The 19,369-nt window shown below is 36.1% G+C and overlaps 2 protein-coding genes and 2 long non-coding RNA genes across 14 annotated transcripts in view; 2 read left to right on the top strand and 2 right to left on the bottom strand.

The window, feature by feature from the left end:
• The window catches only part of garnl3 (GTPase activating Rap/RanGAP domain like 3), a 92,060-nt gene extending 87,031 nt beyond the window's left edge, over positions 1–5,029 (top strand). For 9 of the 11 annotated variants that reach the window (XM_028462645.1, XM_028462637.1, XM_028462640.1 and 6 more), the window contains one exon: positions 760–5,029. In XM_028462645.1, the coding sequence (XP_028318446.1) occupies positions 760–1,115 (356 nt within the window). In that variant the 3' untranslated portion in view covers positions 1,116–5,029. The remainder of the gene's footprint in view (positions 1–759) is intronic. The other 2 variants (XM_028462641.1, XM_028462642.1) reach the window with 2 other exon arrangements.
• Positions 5,030–10,158: 5,129 nt separating this feature from the next.
• On the bottom strand, positions 10,159–13,250 carry ptges (prostaglandin E synthase). The gene is made up of 3 exons (XM_028462646.1): positions 13,036–13,250; positions 12,859–12,941; positions 10,159–10,557 (listed from the first exon to the last, which is right to left on the bottom strand). The coding sequence occupies exons 1-3, from the start codon at positions 13,141–13,143 to the stop codon at positions 10,308–10,310; spliced, it is 441 nt and encodes a 146-aa protein (XP_028318447.1). The 5' UTR covers positions 13,144–13,250; the 3' UTR covers positions 10,159–10,307.
• Positions 13,138–17,687, top strand: LOC114473201 (uncharacterized). Its single transcript, XR_003675228.1, has 3 exons — positions 13,138–13,314; positions 16,367–16,694; positions 17,622–17,687. It is a non-coding gene; the product is annotated as an uncharacterized LOC114473201 (long non-coding RNA).
• LOC114473200 (uncharacterized) lies at positions 17,258–18,770 on the bottom strand. The gene is made up of 3 exons (XR_003675227.1): positions 18,683–18,770; positions 18,351–18,427; positions 17,258–17,663 (listed from the first exon to the last, which is right to left on the bottom strand). It is a non-coding gene; the product is annotated as an uncharacterized LOC114473200 (long non-coding RNA).
• Positions 18,771–19,369: the final 599 nt, after the last annotated feature.

Below are 19,369 nucleotides of genomic sequence, written 5' to 3'. Positions count from 1 at the left end.
TCGACTCTGTGCACGATTGGGCATGAATGGCATTTCTTACGCCTCCGCAAAAGCATTACATTAATACAACAGTTGCACAACTTGTTTTAACTGCCTCTTTAAAATGCCCCCAATTGTTTGCAGAATACACGCCTGATTTTGAATTAATTAATTTATTGGGATTAGACGGAGTCAAATGACAAGCTGCTGTTGAGTTTTTTCCTAATTTTTTTTTTTTATTAACAAATACATATTTTTATTAAAAAGTAAATGAATTTATTATTTTTTTTCAAAAAAAAATAAATAAAAATGTCTTCCTTAATAAACGTATTGTTGATGATAATGTAATCTTTTAAATAAAAATGATAATAAATTAATAAATCTATATTTTATTTGATTTGAAAACAATTAAATGCATTAATGATAAAAAATATATAATTGATTTGATAAATCTTTAAAAAAAAATTGACAAAAATTAAAATATTATTAATAATTAGTTTTCAATACAAAATAAATTAATAATATTTTTTAAAATTTATATATAAATTCATTTATTATGAATTATTTTTTAAATGAATAATAATAATAAAAAAGAATTTAATAAATCTATATTAGCATGATACAGAGAGTTAAAGATGCTAGTTCTTCTGTCAACATCAGTTCATCAAGTTCTTGTTCACAGTAGTGATTTCAGGTAGAAAAACAAACTTATATTTACCACAGGCATTAAATGTATTACCTAAATTTTAATTTATTTCATGCTTCTTAATTCCTACACAGGCTTGACAGAAGAACCGAGTGGAAAATCGGATGGTTTCTCAGCCAAACGAAGGATGAGCAAGAAGGACATAGACGAGGAACTCAAGGGACGTGCGCTGACGTCCACAAACAGTGACAGGTTGCAGGTTTTAAATGTAAAGTTTTGCCATAAAAGTCTGAGAGAAAGAAAAAAAAAGAACATTAACATTGCCTTTAACAGGTTAACATCAGAGTCCAGCGAACCAGAACTGGACGTCCATTTGTCGAGCTCTGAGCCTGGGCCTGGGAGGGTGGTGCTGCGTGCTGAAAGTCTGCCTCTGGGTTGTGCGTTTGGACTCTCTACATCCTTTGAAGAAGACGTCCTGGACCTAAAGTGATGACAATCCCATTGAGCATTTCCCTCTGCTGTCACCATTATTTCATTGTTTTTTTCTCACTTGGATTTTATACTTTGATTTATTTTCCATTCTCACAGCTCAGTACCACAGACCTTTCGGATACGTTTGTGTGTGTGTGTTTGTTTTTTGAACAGCTTCTTATTAAGTGCGTGTTGTATGTTTGTGCAAAACGACCCAAAGAGGTGATGACAATTAAGAAGCTTTGGATTCAGACTTCTGCAACAGCTTTGAGATACGAATGTAAATCTGAGCAACCTGAAGCAAAAATCTGTTTGCTATTCCCTCAGAAGTGGTTTAAAGTCTAGTAGTGGGTGTTGTATATTATGTGACTATTTACAGTTTCAAAGGTTGTATGATATGCATTTATATGAGTGTACATGTGTTTATACGCGACGATGCACCCAGTGATAGACATCTGTTGTTTTCCCCCCGGTGCATATTTAAGACATGAATTATATATATATATATACAGTATATATATATAAATATGTTTTATTCCCATCTTTGGTAAATGTTTATCTTTATTCACACTACACAGGTAGACAGGGCTGGAGGCAATGTCTCCCACAAGTGCCATTTCCCAGCATCCTCTGCTTTACTACAACACTTCACAGTCACTATAGATTATGGTGTCTGACAGTAGCAGCCATGATTGTAGTCCACTTTTTCATGACGACAAGGTTTTAAGTTTTTGAACATAGGACAAGAAAGCAGCCAAAGCTGGAGACAGAAGCTCGGCGAGAAAGACATTTTTACAGAAATGGCCCGTGATGTAATGTAACAGGAAGGAAATTGTTAAAAAAAAAAAAAAAAACACCAAAAGTGAATAAAAACTAAAATTGAATTAAGGTATAAATCAACATCAACTATTTTATATCATCATAAATGATTATTCGTAAAGACTGTGGATGGATGCGGATGAATTAAAGCTGCAGTATGTAGAATTGTGAGACCTATACCTCTTTTTTATGACTTTTATCTCAATAGACTCGTGAGAAAAATCTAGGGACTTTCTGATGTTTTAAAAACGTTAAAGCACGTATCACTCGCTGCTGTGAGAACAGTCACTAGCTAACTGTGAGCTCACACAAGCTACCGGTCAGATCAGACCCACACCACTCCACATCCAGACTGCAAACGAATTACGCATGTTCTATCCACCATGGACATACGGAGCCGGATATCTGCTAAAATGAATACATATTTATACGGTTTAGCCTGCCATCCAAACGAAACGCAGGATTACTTCATTAAAAGCGGGGCTTTTGGGAAACTCCAACCAAAGTGAACATTTTGGAAAACTTTGGTTTTGTGTTTAAGTGTTTGAGAAGAAAGATGTCATCCCGTATGAGTGGCGTGAAAATGTACGTCAATAATGGCGCGAGGACCGGGACATGCTAAGTTACTTTGTCCTCACATTGTGCGGTTACTATTGTACTATTTGGATTAGAATGGGTTTAACTTTCTGACAAATACTGCCAACTACAGTTTTGGCAAGTTTATAATCGTGCTCAATAGCACATTTGTGCAGGTTTGTGTGTACACAACTTTCTTTTTTTTTTTTTTAAACAAAGGGGAGTGGATATTAGTTTACAAAAATACCCTTCTATGTGTGGACAAGGCCTTAGATTTATAAGTGATTTATCCCATCTGGCATTACTCAACCTCTGACTGGGTATGTGAGGCGGATTGCATACGGTCCACTTTGAATCCGCGTGGACCTCCATCGAGTCCCTTCCACCCAAATATCTTTGGGCCTTTCGACTGTTGCTTTTCCAAGTTGGACTTCTTTTTTGGCTTGCTTTGCCGTGTAACCGTTGTGCTTTACGTTGCAATGTATACTTCTCCTGCGGGAACGTCCGTCATTGAACTACTTATCACTGGTACATGAGCGCGCATTGACTTCAGGCATGCAGCTAACAGTAATGCCCAAAACAGCTCATGGAACACTCTGTTTGTAGAAAGATCTCTGATTGGCTGAAATCTAGCGTCATGCTTCTGGATTCCTAAAGCTGAAATACAGAGCCAGGAGGTCCAGTATCCTCTCAGAACACTTTGAATTACAATATGATCAAAGGTTAGCATTGATTTTTGACCAAATGACACCATTAAAAAAAGGTACGTACTGCAGCTTTAAGTGAGGTGTGTTTGGTCACTTATGTAAGAGAGATGATGCCGAGCCACAGGAATTATAAACGCCTAATTAAAAAAGCACGGGTCATTAAACTGTTTTTGTCTTATCGATACAACTCGGAGGGAAAATACTCTTATTCATTCATTCTTCATCTGTATCTACTTATCCTGTATAGTGTTCCAGTTCATTTTAGGGGCAGACAGAATTCCTTTGTTGCAATGTATATTAAATAGTTGAGTTTCACACTGATAGATGCACAGAAAGGTGTCAAAAGAATCCAAACAGCGTGGCAATTTAGTGCTCACAACTGAGCTGCAATATTAGATAAATATTCCATCTTCTTAAATTTGTTCTAAATTTAGAAAAAATTAGATTAAAATGGTGAATTGGGACACTAAAATAAAAAGTGAAGCTAAATATTTGGTGTGTTAGTTACACATTATCTCAAAAATCCCAAATCCAGCTCATGACATCCATTGTGAAAGAAAAAAATGACATTCTCGACATAAGAATCGACCATTTTTTTAAAAAATGCATACATTAAATATGTAGTTGAACAATGGTCAGTTAATTACCTGAAATTAGATTTTCTGTTTTTAAATTTCTCTGACTTTCATGATGATGGCATTAAAGCAAACACAAAGCATCACTCGTCTCTAACACAGCAGCCTTCAAATTCCACTTAAGCCTCCTTCCTTACAGTGTTCATTTTGTCCACTAAAGACTTTCGTCATAGTTTTTCACAAGTATATTTTTTAAGTGATTAAAAACTGACTAAAAAAAATACATATTAAAGTAAAGTATTTCAAAAAATTGATAAATTCGTCCCCCGCGTACTTGAAAATAGGAACAAATGCGTCAGTGGATGGATGATATTTCCGTCAACTAATAAAAACTAAACTATAATATTCACATGGGACAAAATGGCAACTAAGTTTCTTTTTTGGAAGATATTCAATCAAACTACTTTTGTTGCGTGGATGGTAGAAGAAGCCTTAACACATCCATGTCAGGATGATAAATGTTATGATTGAAAGTTTAAAAACTGCATAAACTCTTGCGCTTTTTATTTTAGTGCAGACCATATCAAACAAAATATTAATGACATTTAGTTGTCCAAAACTAGACTATAACTGAATTAGTCCTGATGATTACATTTGAGCTAGAATTAAGTTGCATTTTAGTCAAAAAACTATGACTAAAACCTAAATTTGTTGCCAAAATTAACAATACTCCCTGATTGCCTCTTCTCTACTCCCCTACTTGCCTCAAAGACTGACGAGCAACTCAGAAAAGGAACGACTTTAAAAGGAGGAAGCTGTGATTTTTGAGCAGAAGGAACACAATTTAAGTCTGAGCGTTTAGGGAAAACACATTTCCTTCCCAACCAAAGTTGTTTTTCCATCACGTTTGGCCTGTTATACACTTTGTTTCTACCTCCCTTTAGGCGTTTTGCTTTGATTTTGGTAATGAAACTATATTTATTGTTTGGACTGTTGCTGAACCTTCCTGTGATATATCAAAATAAGAAAAAAATACAAAAAAACACCAAGTGTCTTAAAAATATGCCATTGTTTTTAATGCCAAGTACTTGTAAATGTTTGTGAATCAAATGTGGCCTCAAATGAACCTGAACTTTATTATTGCTATTATTATTATTATAGTTACGATTATTATTATTGCGAAATATTTTAAATTATTGTTGTGACCACTGCTGTGTTGATTCTGTTTATTGATATGGAATAAATATTTATGATGATTGAATTGAGCAGCATCTCTTTTGGTTGTTGTTTTTATAATATGATTGATTCACATTAAAATTGCTGTTCCTAATATATATCAATGATTTGGCAAATGTGTTTAATCAGTTATCTATAATATTATTTGCAGATGATTCCAGTTTGTTTTATTCACTTAAAATCCAATTACTCTCATGAAAGTAAATGAGGAATTTGGGGGGAAAAAATGCTAAATGGTTCAAAATCAACAAACTGTCTCTGAAAATTAAAAAAAAAATTATTTTTCAAAGTCTGTGGGGGAAAAAAAGCCTGTTGATGTAACTGTTGATTGACAATGTCTCAATTTATAATGTCAGGTCAACTCGTTTTCTTGGTGCAACTATTGATGAGAAATTATTCTGGAAGCCTCATATCTCGCAAAAAATATTGGGCGAATTCGGTATCTCGTCAATTTAAAAGTCTCTCTTATTCTTTAAGATTTAGCGAGAGTTTATAAAGATTTTGCTTCACTTTGGAGTTTTGAAGCACTGAGGGACGTTTGAGGAAACAGTGCATGTATTCTTAACTAACTCGGGCGGATTCACTAAGATCTGAAATGAAGGGTGGTAAACCAGTTGTTTCCTTAAATCCTTTGGTGACTCAGTTTCCTCACCCGGTGCAAGGAATTCACTAAGATTGCAGCAATGATGAGTGCATGTGCAGAAGTGGTCCAGACCGCCCCATTTAAATGAGTGTTTTCCTCATTTAATGTGGAGTCGTTGGTGTGCACGAGCACAGACATTCGAGGAAGTTAAATTGGAGGCAGATGGACTTCTGTCTGCTGCACAAACATTTAATAATGTAGAAAACTAAATAGACAATTTTTTATTATTTTTTTTAAACAACTTCAAAACCTAATGATATTTTTCCCTCTCTGCTCCATCAGGTCCTGTAACTTTGATCTGATCAGTCCATGAAAAATGGGCAGAATTGGACAGAAACCGTCCTATTGATCTGTTGACGCCACTGACCTGAGTTAATACAGCAACACAGTCTGTCAATCAGTCGATCAGCACCATTTTAAGATGATCTACTGACCATCATCCAGCACGTTTCACCTCCTGAGTAGCGCTGTGTCACCACACTCTTATATTGTCCCATCAATGCGTAGATTACTCATCTGATTCTGGCCTGATGCTCCTTCCATCAATGCGACACGAGAGTTGGATGGTCAAAACATCACTGGAGCGGTTTGTCGATAGCGACAGAGCTCCTCTCCCCACCGCAGCGTCACCAGACTCCAAACGCACCGCCTCAGGTGTGAAGCTTTTTCTCTCCCTCACATACACACACTTCTCTCCCTCATATTCACACTTTATTTTCTCATTCAGTGGCTGTTACTATGGACTATTGTTTTATTTGATATTTTTTTCTCATACTAGAAAGGTTAACGGGAGCCTTTTTTTCCATCTTTGATGTGTTTTGTGTCAACATTTACTGCAGCAGATCTCTGCGTGTGCGTTTGCACCTGCTTGTCAGGCGTAGTATTTTTCCATGCTAAAGCAATCACAGCAAACGGTTCCAGATTTGATTAATTGTATTGCTCCCACCACATTAATTTATTTGGATGTCCTCCTCCCATTTTTCTGCGCACCTTACGAGATCCTTCTACTATACAAACTCATCAGAGGGAAAAAGTGCTGCGGGCATCTGCGGGCCCAGGGCAGTTCCTGGGCTTGCAGTAGCGGTCTTTTTTTTTTTTTGCACATATACTGGTATACGATGCACTGGCACGCCTTGGGATGTGGGATAAAACTCATACTGGGCTTAACCTTAGACACGTTAATCCCAAATACCTGCTTTAGGTACTACCATTCACTTATTCCCCCTGTTCACAGTCACCACCATTATAGCTAAGCTTCACACTTGTCACCATATTGGCTGGATTACACAACATAATAAGCACAATATATTCTACAACCTCACATCTCACCCTCACTGCAAAGCAGTCTATTCTTACCCACCTTTTCTATTTCCTGCCTTGAGTCTCTTCTCCCTGCTCCCTTCCCCCTCCCCTTCCCCCTCCCCCTCCACCCAGGTGTAACACTGCTCTCCCTTTTTATATCCTCCCTATAATAAAAGATTTCTTACCCTTCCTTAGGGAGGGCTGGTGATGGTCACAATTAAGCAATAAAATAAATCAATGTATTTTTTTGCAATAACAAAATATGCATTGCTGTCTCATAATGATTGCACTTCCTGTGGTGTTGACCTTTGACAGCATGTGCAGACAAGTTAAAAAAAAAAAAAAAAAGTGAAAAGAGGGAAAAAGTGCTAAATGGAATGAGGGTTCATTCTGACGCACATTCTGACACGCAGTCCTGATTCCCTGGAGTTTGTACTCCTCATGAGCACGTGGAGTGATGTTTTCACACATTTTAATACGACTAAACCTTTAGTGAATCTGCTCCTCAGTTGCTGCGCTGCACTCACAGAGCTATTTACACAGCTTTTACGTGATTATTTTAAGTAGGTGAATTGGTTTGTTTCACTGGTAAACAAACCAGTCTTAAAATAGTCTTAATGGTCTGAATGAAAAAATCGTGATATGTTTTTTTCCATATCGCACACCCCTACATTTATGTATGTAATAATAATTATTATAATAATACATGTATAAATAATATATAACATATATAAAAAAAACATAACACAAAACAATATTTAACAGAATAAAGTTAAATTGTAGTTCTAATCATATTTGTATTCAAGACACTTTGATAAGAATGACTGCATATCATTAATTACACTTTTTTTTCAAATAATATATTCATTCATCTGTCCATCAATCTTCTGCCAGCAAAATTAAAAAAAAAAAAAATCATTATAGATTATTTTGCTGTTTTCCATTTGATTCCTATTAAAAACACAGGCAGATTGTTAATTAATTAGCATTTAAACATCATGAAAAACGGTTTTCATTGTGTTTATTTGATTCCTAGTCATTACACTTTAATTACAATGACTGTATATTGTTAATATAGGCTACAACATTTTATTTTTGTAACATTTTTGGTTGGTGTTGTGCCTTGTAATTTTTTTTAATGAAAAGATAAGGTTGAAAAATACTGCTCTAAAGTGTATTAATTTTTGTTCATGTCTGTCCGCTGTCGACATTCTTATGTTTCCTTATATTTTACCTGTGCCAAATAAAAAAATAAAGAAAAGAAAGTGAATCACTCCACAAAGACACACACTTGGGTATGTTTGGCTGAGATTTGAATGATGAACAATGTGGCTGAGGTCTTGACGTAGAAATGTATGACGAGGTTGAATCCCCAAGAAAAAAATACAAACGTAAGCACAGTCAAAAACATTTTCGTTGAGTGATTAAGTTCTATATAAGGTAAGGTGTAAAAACAGGAGTTCCCTTCTAGCCCTGGGGGGCTGTAAGGATGTGGACACACCCGTATTGTTAGCCTGTCAGCTTTACGTTTTACCCAGATTATATGTTGTTGAATGGTTGCTCATCACAGCAAAGGATTTTCCACTCCTCCCAGCACGTGAGGGAGTTAGCCTTGTTTCCCTTTCTTTAAAACCAATCCACTGCTTCCATAAATTCCTGCTCTAGGTTAAGTAGGTTCAAACTTCACCACAAGGGTGTGGGGGGATCCCTAAAAAATGGAATGTCAATCTAGAAATGGAAAACTCCTAAACTAGCTAGCATGGTGTGTCAAATTCTCTATTTGGTTTCCAAGTTATTGCTCTGCCCCCTCAGGGGTTGACAGAAAATACAGTGCAGCCAAAAGCTCTTACATAATACACGTAGGAATGCTGGAGGTTGGTCTGCCCCGAAGCTCTGGATCATCTCACACACGCAAAGTGGGGCCCCTGTCCCCCTCATCAATGGAAGAACGCAATGTTTATGCAGTACTGGCAAAACCCAATGAGAACGATTAGACACAAGACAATGACTCAGCAAGCAAAGGAGTCAACAAATTAAATCTTTGGTTTTATTTCATTTTATTTTATAGAAATTGACATAAGATCCCCCTATGTTTCTAAATATCTTACATGACATTCAGTTTTCACAGTAAAAATCTCTTGGCATCATGTGAACGTCCTTGCGTTCTCAACGTTCCTATAAAGTCACTTTATCGTCTGCTTTGCTAACATTGAGGTAGCATCAGGTGAGTGGAGGTAAAATGTTCACCCCCTCCTGATTTGTGGAACGTAAATAATGGTTCACTCATGAAAACGGACGATGAGGATCAACAAAACCACCTTGAGCCAGTGCTGTGTTCATGATAAACACCTCAAAGGGTCAAGGATCAACATCCAGAGCAGTGCTGGGAATCTATTCCATGGTGGAATGTCCATTTGTAAGTTTCCTATGCCTACAAACTCTGGTTAGGAAAAAAACAGTAACCTTCATATTTTTTTTTTTTTTTTTTTACTGTACACAAACACAAAAGTTCAATACATGTCAACTTCATACTTCAGTTTTTGTATATTTAACAGCAAAACTATCATTGCACTCCCACTGGCTTTTATTGCTTCTAAACACCCACCGGCTTTTATGTTAAGGTTTTGTTTATTCAGACAACTGTTTTTTAGGAAATGTACTTTGATCTCCTGACAAGTTTTGAAGGTCAACTGCCAGTCTTCTTCAGAGGCGTCTGATGATTGCTTTGATGCGTCTTTGACTTCCGCATAGTAATTCCAGGAAGTTAATTAAGTCTTGTTTCATTTATTCAGACAACTTTTTTTCAGGAAATGTACTTTGATCTCCTGAAATGTTTTGACTGTCAACTGCCAGTCTTCTTCAGAGGCATCTGATGATCACTTTGATGTGTCCATGATTTCCGTGTACTAATTCCAGTAAACACCTTAACATGTTTTTTAAAAAAAAAAAAAAAAAGACTAAATGAACTTACTACGCGGAAGTCAAAGACACATCAAAGCGATCAGCAGATGCCTCTGAAGAAGACTGGCAGTTATTGCTTTTAAACACCCACTGGGTTTTACTTTAAGGTTTTGTTTGTTTCAACAACTTTTCAGGAAATTTACTTTGATCTCCTGACATGTTTCAAATGTCAACTGCCAGTCTTCTTCAGAGGCATGTGCTGATCGCTTTGATGTGTCAGAAGATCAAAGTAAATTTCCTGAAAAAAAGTTGTCTGAACAAATTAAACCTTAACATATTATTCAAAAAGAAGACAAAACAAACTGGAAGTGCTGGAATTCCATCATCTCTTCTTCTGTCAACATTTGATCCCAGGACCAAGTTTTCTGCTCGTCTGCCTTTGTTTTTGAAGTTCAAGCGTAAGACGAGACCACCATGAGGATCTGCAGAGCCATGGAAACACACGGGAGCTGCGCTAGCACGTACGCTAGGGAGCGGGTGGGCGCTCTGAAGGCCAGCAGGTATGCCGCGCTGTGTAGAACGCGGCCCAAGAAGAAGACGAGGAAGTGAAAACGAGCCACTGACAACGTAGGTCCAGTCAGGGAGTAGATCACACCAAGGAAGAGGAAGGGCAGGATGTTCTCCAGGTCATTGAGGTGAGCTCTGTAACAGAGAAGCTCATGTGGCGTGAGTGTTTTTGTGACTCAGCTATGATACAAAATGACTCAAACTGGATTATGGTGGTCTGGTTAAAAAAAAAAGCTATTTCAAATGCTTGAAATGACAAGAACTCCCCTTTTTTTCCTCTAACTTACTAATCTTCCACACTGCCTTCCTGTTCCCCTCCACCCGCCTGAAACAACATTTAACCATATTATCTTAGGATACATGCCAATCCAACCATGCTTCCCAGCTTTGCAATGCTTGTGGGACACTCAGACACACGTTTCAATGATACATAATGACTTGTCAAAAATTTACGACATTTGAAAAAGGTTTTAAATCTGATCCCCTGGGGGCATTCTTTTTTTTCCTTTCTCGGGGAAAAACAATCTGCTACATATTTTCTTCTGCATAGATCATTTTCTGACAAGTTAAAACAGCTGCCAGACACCTTTTCTTTTTTATCAAGGTGCTAACTCTAGCAGGCAATCAGAGAAGGTAAACACGACATCTCAAAAGAGTGTCCTGCATATTAAACATTTCTAAAAATAGAGATAAATACCCCTTGTTGAAAGAATCAATATCTTATATATCCCTTAGTCCTATTCTTTAATATGTACTGTATCCAAACCCTGAGGTTTTGGCTGACGTGCGTCCAGGCTGGAAATTCAAAAGGATGTCTTGATAATGGGCGTGGCTTCTGGAGCCGTTAAAACACACCCAGTCTATACTATGAAATCTACACAAAACAATGCATGCTACGCTAACTCGCTACTCATTACTCAATTTGCCTCTCTATTCACAATTCTCTCAATCCAATCTACCCGCCACAGAATGTAGAGTCCACAGTGTGCTAGTTTTTATGGGAGGGGCGGAGCCAGAAGTGATGTTTCATGACGTTTTGTTGACTAAAAATGTTTATCCTAGTTTTACATGTAAACAAAAACATATATCAAAACACATTGGTATTTACGTTAAATAATACAAATTTAACTGTAATTTTGTCACATGGGACAAAATCCAATCAAAACTCATGTGATCAGAAATCTGTTTTCCATACCCCTTCCATTGTCCTACCCTGACTTCTCTTCCCAGTTCCCTTCCCCCTCACCTAGGCGTAACACTGCCCTCTCTTGTTTTATTATCTCTTTAATTAACTTTTTCTTGCCCTTCTTTAGGGAGGGCTGGTGATGGTCACAACTATGCAATAAAATACATGCATTATTGGATTGCAATAATAAAACGTGCATAGCTGTCGCTAAGATTGCACTACATGTAGTGTTGACCTTCGACGGCTTGTGCAGACAAGGTGAAAAAAAGAAAGAAAAGAAATCTGTCTGTGTATTTACTATAACAGATTTAGTCGACTAAAATATTAATGCCATTTATTTGACTAAAACTAGAATATAACAAATAGTCCTGATGACCTAATTTTGACTTAAACTAGGTGGAATTTTAGTCAAAAGACAAAAATTTGCTGTCAAAATTTACACTCGTCGAACGTCACAAGAGCAAAATTTTATTGTAATAACCAGGTTTCAACCTACAGAGCACACGCAGGGGTTTAAAAAGTAGGAACATTTGGTTTAAACTAAATAATGGGCATGACAAATTGTGAATGTGGTTAAATTGGCAAAAAATAAGCATGAAATATGGTTAAAAGCAGTTAAAGTTGACAATAATAGGTCAACATATGCGACATTAGGTGGGAAATGTGGTGGAAAGGGTTTGTAAGTGCTGAAAATGTCTTGAAGGTGGAAAAAAAAATGTGATGAAAAAGCATTGAAATTTGATGGAAGAATGACAGAAATGGGAGAAATGTTGCAAAAATGCGAAAATATGTGAAGAAAATAGGTTAAAGCGTGGCAAGTTTTGTGTAGTTGCAGAAAAATGATTGTTATGAAAAAAATGGGCTCAAATTGTTCAGAAAATATTCTTTTTTTCTTGAAGGCATTTGGTGACCCCCTCCCACATTGCCTCGTGACCCCAAATCGGGTCCTGGCCCCAAGGTTGGGAACCCCTGCTATAGAGGGCAGTCATTATGACACATTGAAATACTTTGATTAAAATGTCAAGAGTTGGGATAGTAACAATCAGCAAAACTACTTCATAACCAAATATTTTAGTTTTGAGCAGAAAAAAACTTGAACAATAAGGATCTCTTGAAGCTAAAATAACTTGATTTACTTTTAATTTTTTTCCACAAACACAAAAAAACGACAGAAATAATTTGAATATATTTACATCTGTGATTCCAAAGTGTTTAAAGAGATTTTTTCCTATGTAACAGCAGGTATTTACCTCCTACACCTCTCTACATACGGGTCCTCCCGGTGGTACTGCAGCCCTCCGTGCCTCAGGGCGTCCTCGGGGTTCGCAAAAGCCTTTAAATCAGCAACAAAAACATAGTTAAAAGTTTAATTTAGCTTCAAATCAGCTGTGAATGTTTTAATCATGAAATCACTGATCAGTCCTCACCTTTCTCCGCAGCCTGACCTGTCCCGTTATTATCGCGATGACGTACATTTTGACCACCAACAGGACGCCGTAGAAGACGAAGCACGAGAACACCTCGTTCCGGATCATGATGATGAAGATCAGATGATGATGGTGGTGGATTTTAGTGAAACTCTGAGGCTGAGAGTGAGAGTGAAGCAGAAGGGAGGACTTTTATCAACAACCGTCACGTCCTCCGCCCACTTCTACTCCCACTCATCATCATTATCCCACCGTGTGTGTGTGTGTCAGTGTCTGGAGGTACTTTTCATCACTTTTGTAATTTTGTGTAATCGTGTAATTTTAATTTTCACTCAATGCGCAACATAAAAGTCATCAGGTGGTCCCTCAAATCACGCAATTGAATTACAAAAGTTTTATGAGCTAAAACGTGTTTTTTCAAAGAATGGTGGTAATTTTCAGGGAATTTCTTCTTTCAAACATATTTTTAATCACTTTTATAGCGATTATCCGCCTTATTCCTCGAGGCGCTACTGTAGATATGAAGGAACAGCTTTCAGTGCTTAAACCAAAAACAAATCAAGTGGGGGGAAAACTAAGGGTGTGTGTGTTTGTTTTTTTTGTTTAAAAATGATCTCATTTTGTGTGCACTTGATATTTTGTGTTGGTTTTTTTATTCACTTGTGTTTGTGTTTCAATATTTTGTGTTTTTGAAGTAATTTTGTTTGTTTTTGATTAATTTGGTGTATTTTTCTGTCATTTGATGTGTTTTTGTATAGTCGTCTTGTGTGTTTTGTGAGTAAGTTGTGTATTTCTGTTGTCATAATGTGTTTTTGGGATCATTTTTGTGTGTTTTTTGTTACATTTTCTTTGATTTTGTGTTTTTTTGCTGTTGTTTTGTGTATTTGGGGGAAAAATTAAGGGTTTGTGTGTATTTTTTTAGTGTAAAAATTATCTCATTTTGTGTTGTTTTTTTTTTTTTGTTAATTCACTTACTCGTTTTTTTTCTTGTGTGTTTTGAATTGTTTTGCATATTTTTTATTGTCCTTTTGTGTATATTGTTCTGGAATTTTGTGTAGTTCTGTTTTTATTTTGTATCTTTTTCCTCTTTATCTAGTGTTTTTTTTTTTTTAGTTTTCTGTCATTTGATGTATTTTTGTAGTCGTTTTGTGTGTTTCGAATCATTTTGCATATTTTTTTGTTCCGTATATACTTTTTTGTATATTTTTCTGTCATTTTGTGTAGTTTGGTTGTTATTTTGTGTCTTTTTCTCTTCATCTAGTGTGTTTTTGTTTCAATTTTTTTGTGTTTTTCAAGTAATGTTTGTTTTTGGATTAATTTGGTGTATTTTTCTGTCATTTGATGTTTTTTTTTTATAGTCGTCTTGTTTGTTTTGTGAGTAATTTGTGTATTTTTGTTGTCATAATGTGTTTTTGGCATAATTTTTCATTTTTGTGTATTTTTGTAAAATTTTCTTTCATTTTGTGTTTTTTTGTAAAATTTTCTTTCATTTTGTGTTTTTTTGCTGTTGTTTTGTGTATTTGTCTGTCATTATTTATGTTTACCTTTGGGGGCCATATAGAATTCGATTGAGGGATTGATTTTGTGGAGCTCATTCTATTATTTAAAACAAAATACTCCCATTTTGTGTGTTTTCAGTGATTTTGCATATTTTTTTATTGTTCTTTTGAGTACATTTTTCTGTCATTTTGCGTAGTTATGTTTTTATTTTGTATCTTTTTCCTCTTTATCTAGTGTTTTATCTTTGTTTATTGTGTTTTTAGAGTAATCTTGTGTATTTTTTTATTGTCGTTTTGTGTGTTTTATGCATTTCTGTTGTCATAATTGTTGTCATTTTTTGCTCTGTATTTTTCTGTTTCATTAACCCTGATTTGGCTCTTTCGTTTATGAGGGGCAAAGGTCCTAGTCTGTTGAACAAATTGTGTTTTTATGGTATACAGTATTGATGTAGCACCGTAAAGTTCTTAGTGCACTCTTTAAGTCATTGTCTTTCAAGCCTGACCCTGATTAGGATCAGAGGATTCTAATCAGTGTGTGTGGGTTAATAAATTGTTTTTACATGCAGGGATTCCTTGAATTCCTTGTAATAAAATCTAATGGAAAAATGTTGCAGTACTTGAAATGAATTAGACACCGTGTGTTGGTGAATAGCAGCACATTTATTCTTCACATGTTTTTCTTTGGTGTAGGTTTCATCATCATATCTACAGTTCATTGTAGTTTAGAGCAGAGGTTCTCAACCTTGGGGTCAGAACTCCATTTGGGGTCGCAAAATACTGGGAGGTGGTCCCCAGATGCCTTCAAGAAACTAGGAATATTTTTTGAACAATTTGAGCCCATTTTTGCTTATTTTTACCCTTTTTCTGCAACTACACCAAACTTGCCATATTTTCATCACTTTTTCTTGCCATATTTTTCCACCTTTTAATGTACTTTTGCTACATTACTCCCATTTCTGCCACTTCTCCATCAAATTCCAACTCCTCTTCTGCACATTTTTTTTCCACTTTCAAGACTTTTCCACGACTTTTAACCTCTTATCACCATATTTCATCATTATTTTTGCCAATTTAATCAAATTCTTGATTTGTCAAGTCCATTATTTGTCACTAATTGTTCTTTTTTTTTTTTTTTTACCACTTTTTCTGTCCATTTTTGGGCACTCCAATTTACAACTTTTAACCAATATCTTTAGTTTTTAAAATCCCATTTCACCACCTTTTTCACCATTTTTGCTGTCCATTTTATTTCTGATTAAAACAAGAATTTCCATCTTTAAGATGACTATATACTATGGCCCAAATATTGATAAACTTCCTGGATAACAATCATAACAGTGGATATTATACAGATAAATAAATAAATGTGGTTATCACATATTGGTTACACAAATTTTTGCTCCTTTTCAAAAAGTTCTGACACTATTTTTCCGACTATAGCTTCCTTTTGCCAATATATATCCTTTTTTTTCTTATTTTTTGTCCATTTTTACAAGTTCTTTTTGACACTTTTCTTCCAAATAAGCTAACTTCTGCCCAATAAACACAACTTGTTTCCCTTTTCCGCTATATTTTTCCTTTTTTGTTCCATATTTTTGCCCTTTTTCACTATTGTTTGGCACATTTCGTCCATTAAAGCTCCACTTTACCATCACATACCACCTGGTTTCTCTTTATTTGCCCATTTTTTTGGACACTCTTTGCTTTTGGCCCATTTTAGTCACTTTTCACGCTGTCCTTGCCATGTTTTTGCCACTTTTGGCCTCCTGTTACCATGTCTGTCTCCACATGACTGTTCTTCAATGTTCACGTCAGTGTTCAACCTCTTTCAGGTACAGTGGTGGTGCCTGGTCTCTGGTTCTTTTATTCTGGGGGATGAGAGGGTGAGAACCACTGGATTAGAGTATCCCAGCCCAACCGTCACATTCCATGTCCAACGTCAACGAGCTTCCTGAGCTGGTGTCATCGCAGCAGTCCTCAGCGTCGGAGAAGGAGGACGTGTAGTGGAGGCCCGTGACTGTGTGGTAGCCCCCCTGGAGCCTGGGTGGGTACGTGGTGAGCTCCATCGCCCCGCGCCCCGTCGTCCTGCTCACCCTCACACATGTCCACAGCTGTGTGCACATGGCACAGCCCATGGTGGAGGTGTTTGTGTGCAAACAGGTGAGTGGACAGAATATATATATATATACATCTATATGCACACCTCACATTAGGTCAGAGGTCAGCGGATGCCAGGGTTGGGGTCAATTACATTTTTAAAATGACAATTCCATCTTCAATTAACCTTGTTCAATCACAATTGCCATTACGTTCTCAATTAATAAAGTTAAATTACAATTAATCACAATTACAAGCCCATAAATCTTAATATTTCTTTTGTGTTAGCTTCTCTTATGATAGAAATCAGCTGGAGAATACACTAAAAAATTTCTAATTTCTTTCTTATCTATTGGTATCCTTGTTAGGCTTCCTTATCCATTAAAATATTGATTTTAATATTTTTTCTGTGGGCGTCTGAGCCTGATTATATTTTAATAATTGTATACTATGTATGTGTAAGCCATAGAACTATAACATGGTTTCCCAGTTTTGTGTTAAATTAAACTGTAAATGACAGCTTTTATAGAATTACAAAGTCAATTATCTGAACTCAATTATGATTACAACAGAAACTGATCATTTCAATTACGATTACAATTATGATTACGTCATAATCGTGATTAATTACGAATTACACAATTACAATTGACCCCAATCCTAATGAATGCACCAATTATCAGACTTATATCTGTTTTATTGTTTTCATTCAAGCTTATAAAGAAATCTGATAAATATCTTTAGTATTTGAGCTTGAAACTCTGCGTCCAAGGCTTCTGCATGGGGCAACCATGAAGTCAAATGTTAGTCAGTGCTGGTTCTCATTTGTCTTATCAACCAGACATGGCATGTAAATATTTAAAGTCTAAAGATGGAGAGAGAGATGAATCAGTGAGTTAGTCTCGCTCTCATGCTGGTTTTGTTTTGGAATAAATGCAGAATCTGTTCTTGAAGTATTTCCATGTCTTATTTGTGTTATTTTCTCTACAGGTTATAATGGAGCCCAACCATTATGTGTAAACAGAGAAAAGCCTGAAACAAAAGAAAGAAATAAAGGGTTGTAAGTAAAGTTTTTTCTTTTGTTTTAAAGTTTTTTTGAGGCAGGATTATTCATTATTCATTCGTCACAATATTCAGGAAATAGACAGAATAAATCAGGGTTTTCAACCTTTGGGTTGTGACACCTGAAATGTCTTGTAATTGATCATTTAAAAAAAAAAAAAAAAACAGGCAAAAAACCTGATTAAAAATGTATTTTAAAAAAACAAATTATTAAGATTATTTCTCAAATTACAACACTATACACACACACACACACACACACACACACACACACACACACACACACGCACACACACACACACACATAAATGTACTTATTAGTTGATCAATGCCTAATGAAACACATGATTATGCATCACATGTTATTCATTTATTTGCCTTTTAATAATGAGACTACAGTTTTAGAGCCTGTGTTCCTCCATCTTGAAATCACGTGATTGATGATGTCACACGGCCCCACTGCCTGTAAATGTCTTATTGTTTTCTATTGGAGTCAAACATTCAGCCTGATTTTTAGATCATTTAGCAGCTTTTTTTCAGTCAAAATGACAACTTATGCTGCTTTTGGTTGCTCTAAAAAAAATCAGGAAAAGTTAAAGATGTCGATGTGAACCTCTTTTGTTTACTTAAAGATGATAAAATTGCTAAAACACTCACTGGGCCACACCAACAGACAGCAGCAGCTAATGTGTTCCTTTAGCAGAGCTTCTTCTCACACTGCTGCAGATTGTTCTCTGAAAAAAAAAAAGATTTTTGTTATCACGCAATTATCCCTCCTCTCCTGTTCATTCTGACTAAAGCTGCACGAAGCGTAGAAGGAGGAATGATGATTTAAAGGTGAAGGATGAGGACAAATGTGATGGAGCGCTATGTGATGTGACATGCCACACCCATCCTGTCCCAGTGTGTGCTAGTGAGAAATGAGAGCACATGCCTGTAGTCTTTCTTCCTACACATGGATATAGCTTAGTTTAGCTTAGTGCTCTTACCTGAATCTGTCCATTGTGCATTCTGCTCTGTTTATGCATCGCATCCTCCAGCAGCACAGTGTATACGTGTTTGCCTGTTTCTGCTTCAGCATGTGACTGGTAGTGACATCACTGCCTCTCACCAAAAAAGCTCCATTTTTTTTTTTTTAACTCTCCCTTTATATCTTAAAAGGGCCAACATTTTTTTAAATCTATGATAGTTTTCATATAAAGGAACACTATTCATCATCTGTATCCTCCATGTTAGGCTTAAAATCAAGATATACCAACTGACAAGGCAAGGCAAATGTGCCTTACATCAGTGGTTCTCAACCTTGGGGTCAGGACCTCCTTTGGGGTCACAAAAAACTGGGAGGGGGTCACCAGTTGCTTTCAAGGAACTAATTTTTGCTTATTTTTTTATGCGTTTTCTGCAACTACATCAAACATTCCGTATTTTAACCTTTTCATCACTTTTTTCTCCTATTAATGCGTTTTTGTGACTTTACTCCCATTTGTGCCACCTCTCCATCAAATTAAAATACCTTTCCTGCACGTTTTTCCATGTTCAAGACATTTTCGGCACTTAAAAAACCCTTTCCACCACTTTTCCAACCTAATGACACATATGTTGACCCATTACTGTCACTTTTAACCTCTTTTCACAATATTTCATGATTATATTTGCCAATTAAACCACATTCATGA

The sequence above is a fragment of the Gouania willdenowi genome, chromosome 12, assembly GCF_900634775.1.
Source record: "Gouania willdenowi chromosome 12, fGouWil2.1, whole genome shotgun sequence".
Taxonomy (NCBI): Eukaryota; Metazoa; Chordata; class Actinopteri; order Blenniiformes; family Gobiesocidae; genus Gouania; species Gouania willdenowi.
The sequence above is the reverse complement of the archived record's forward strand: the minus strand, read 5'-3'. Positions and strand labels throughout refer to the sequence as shown.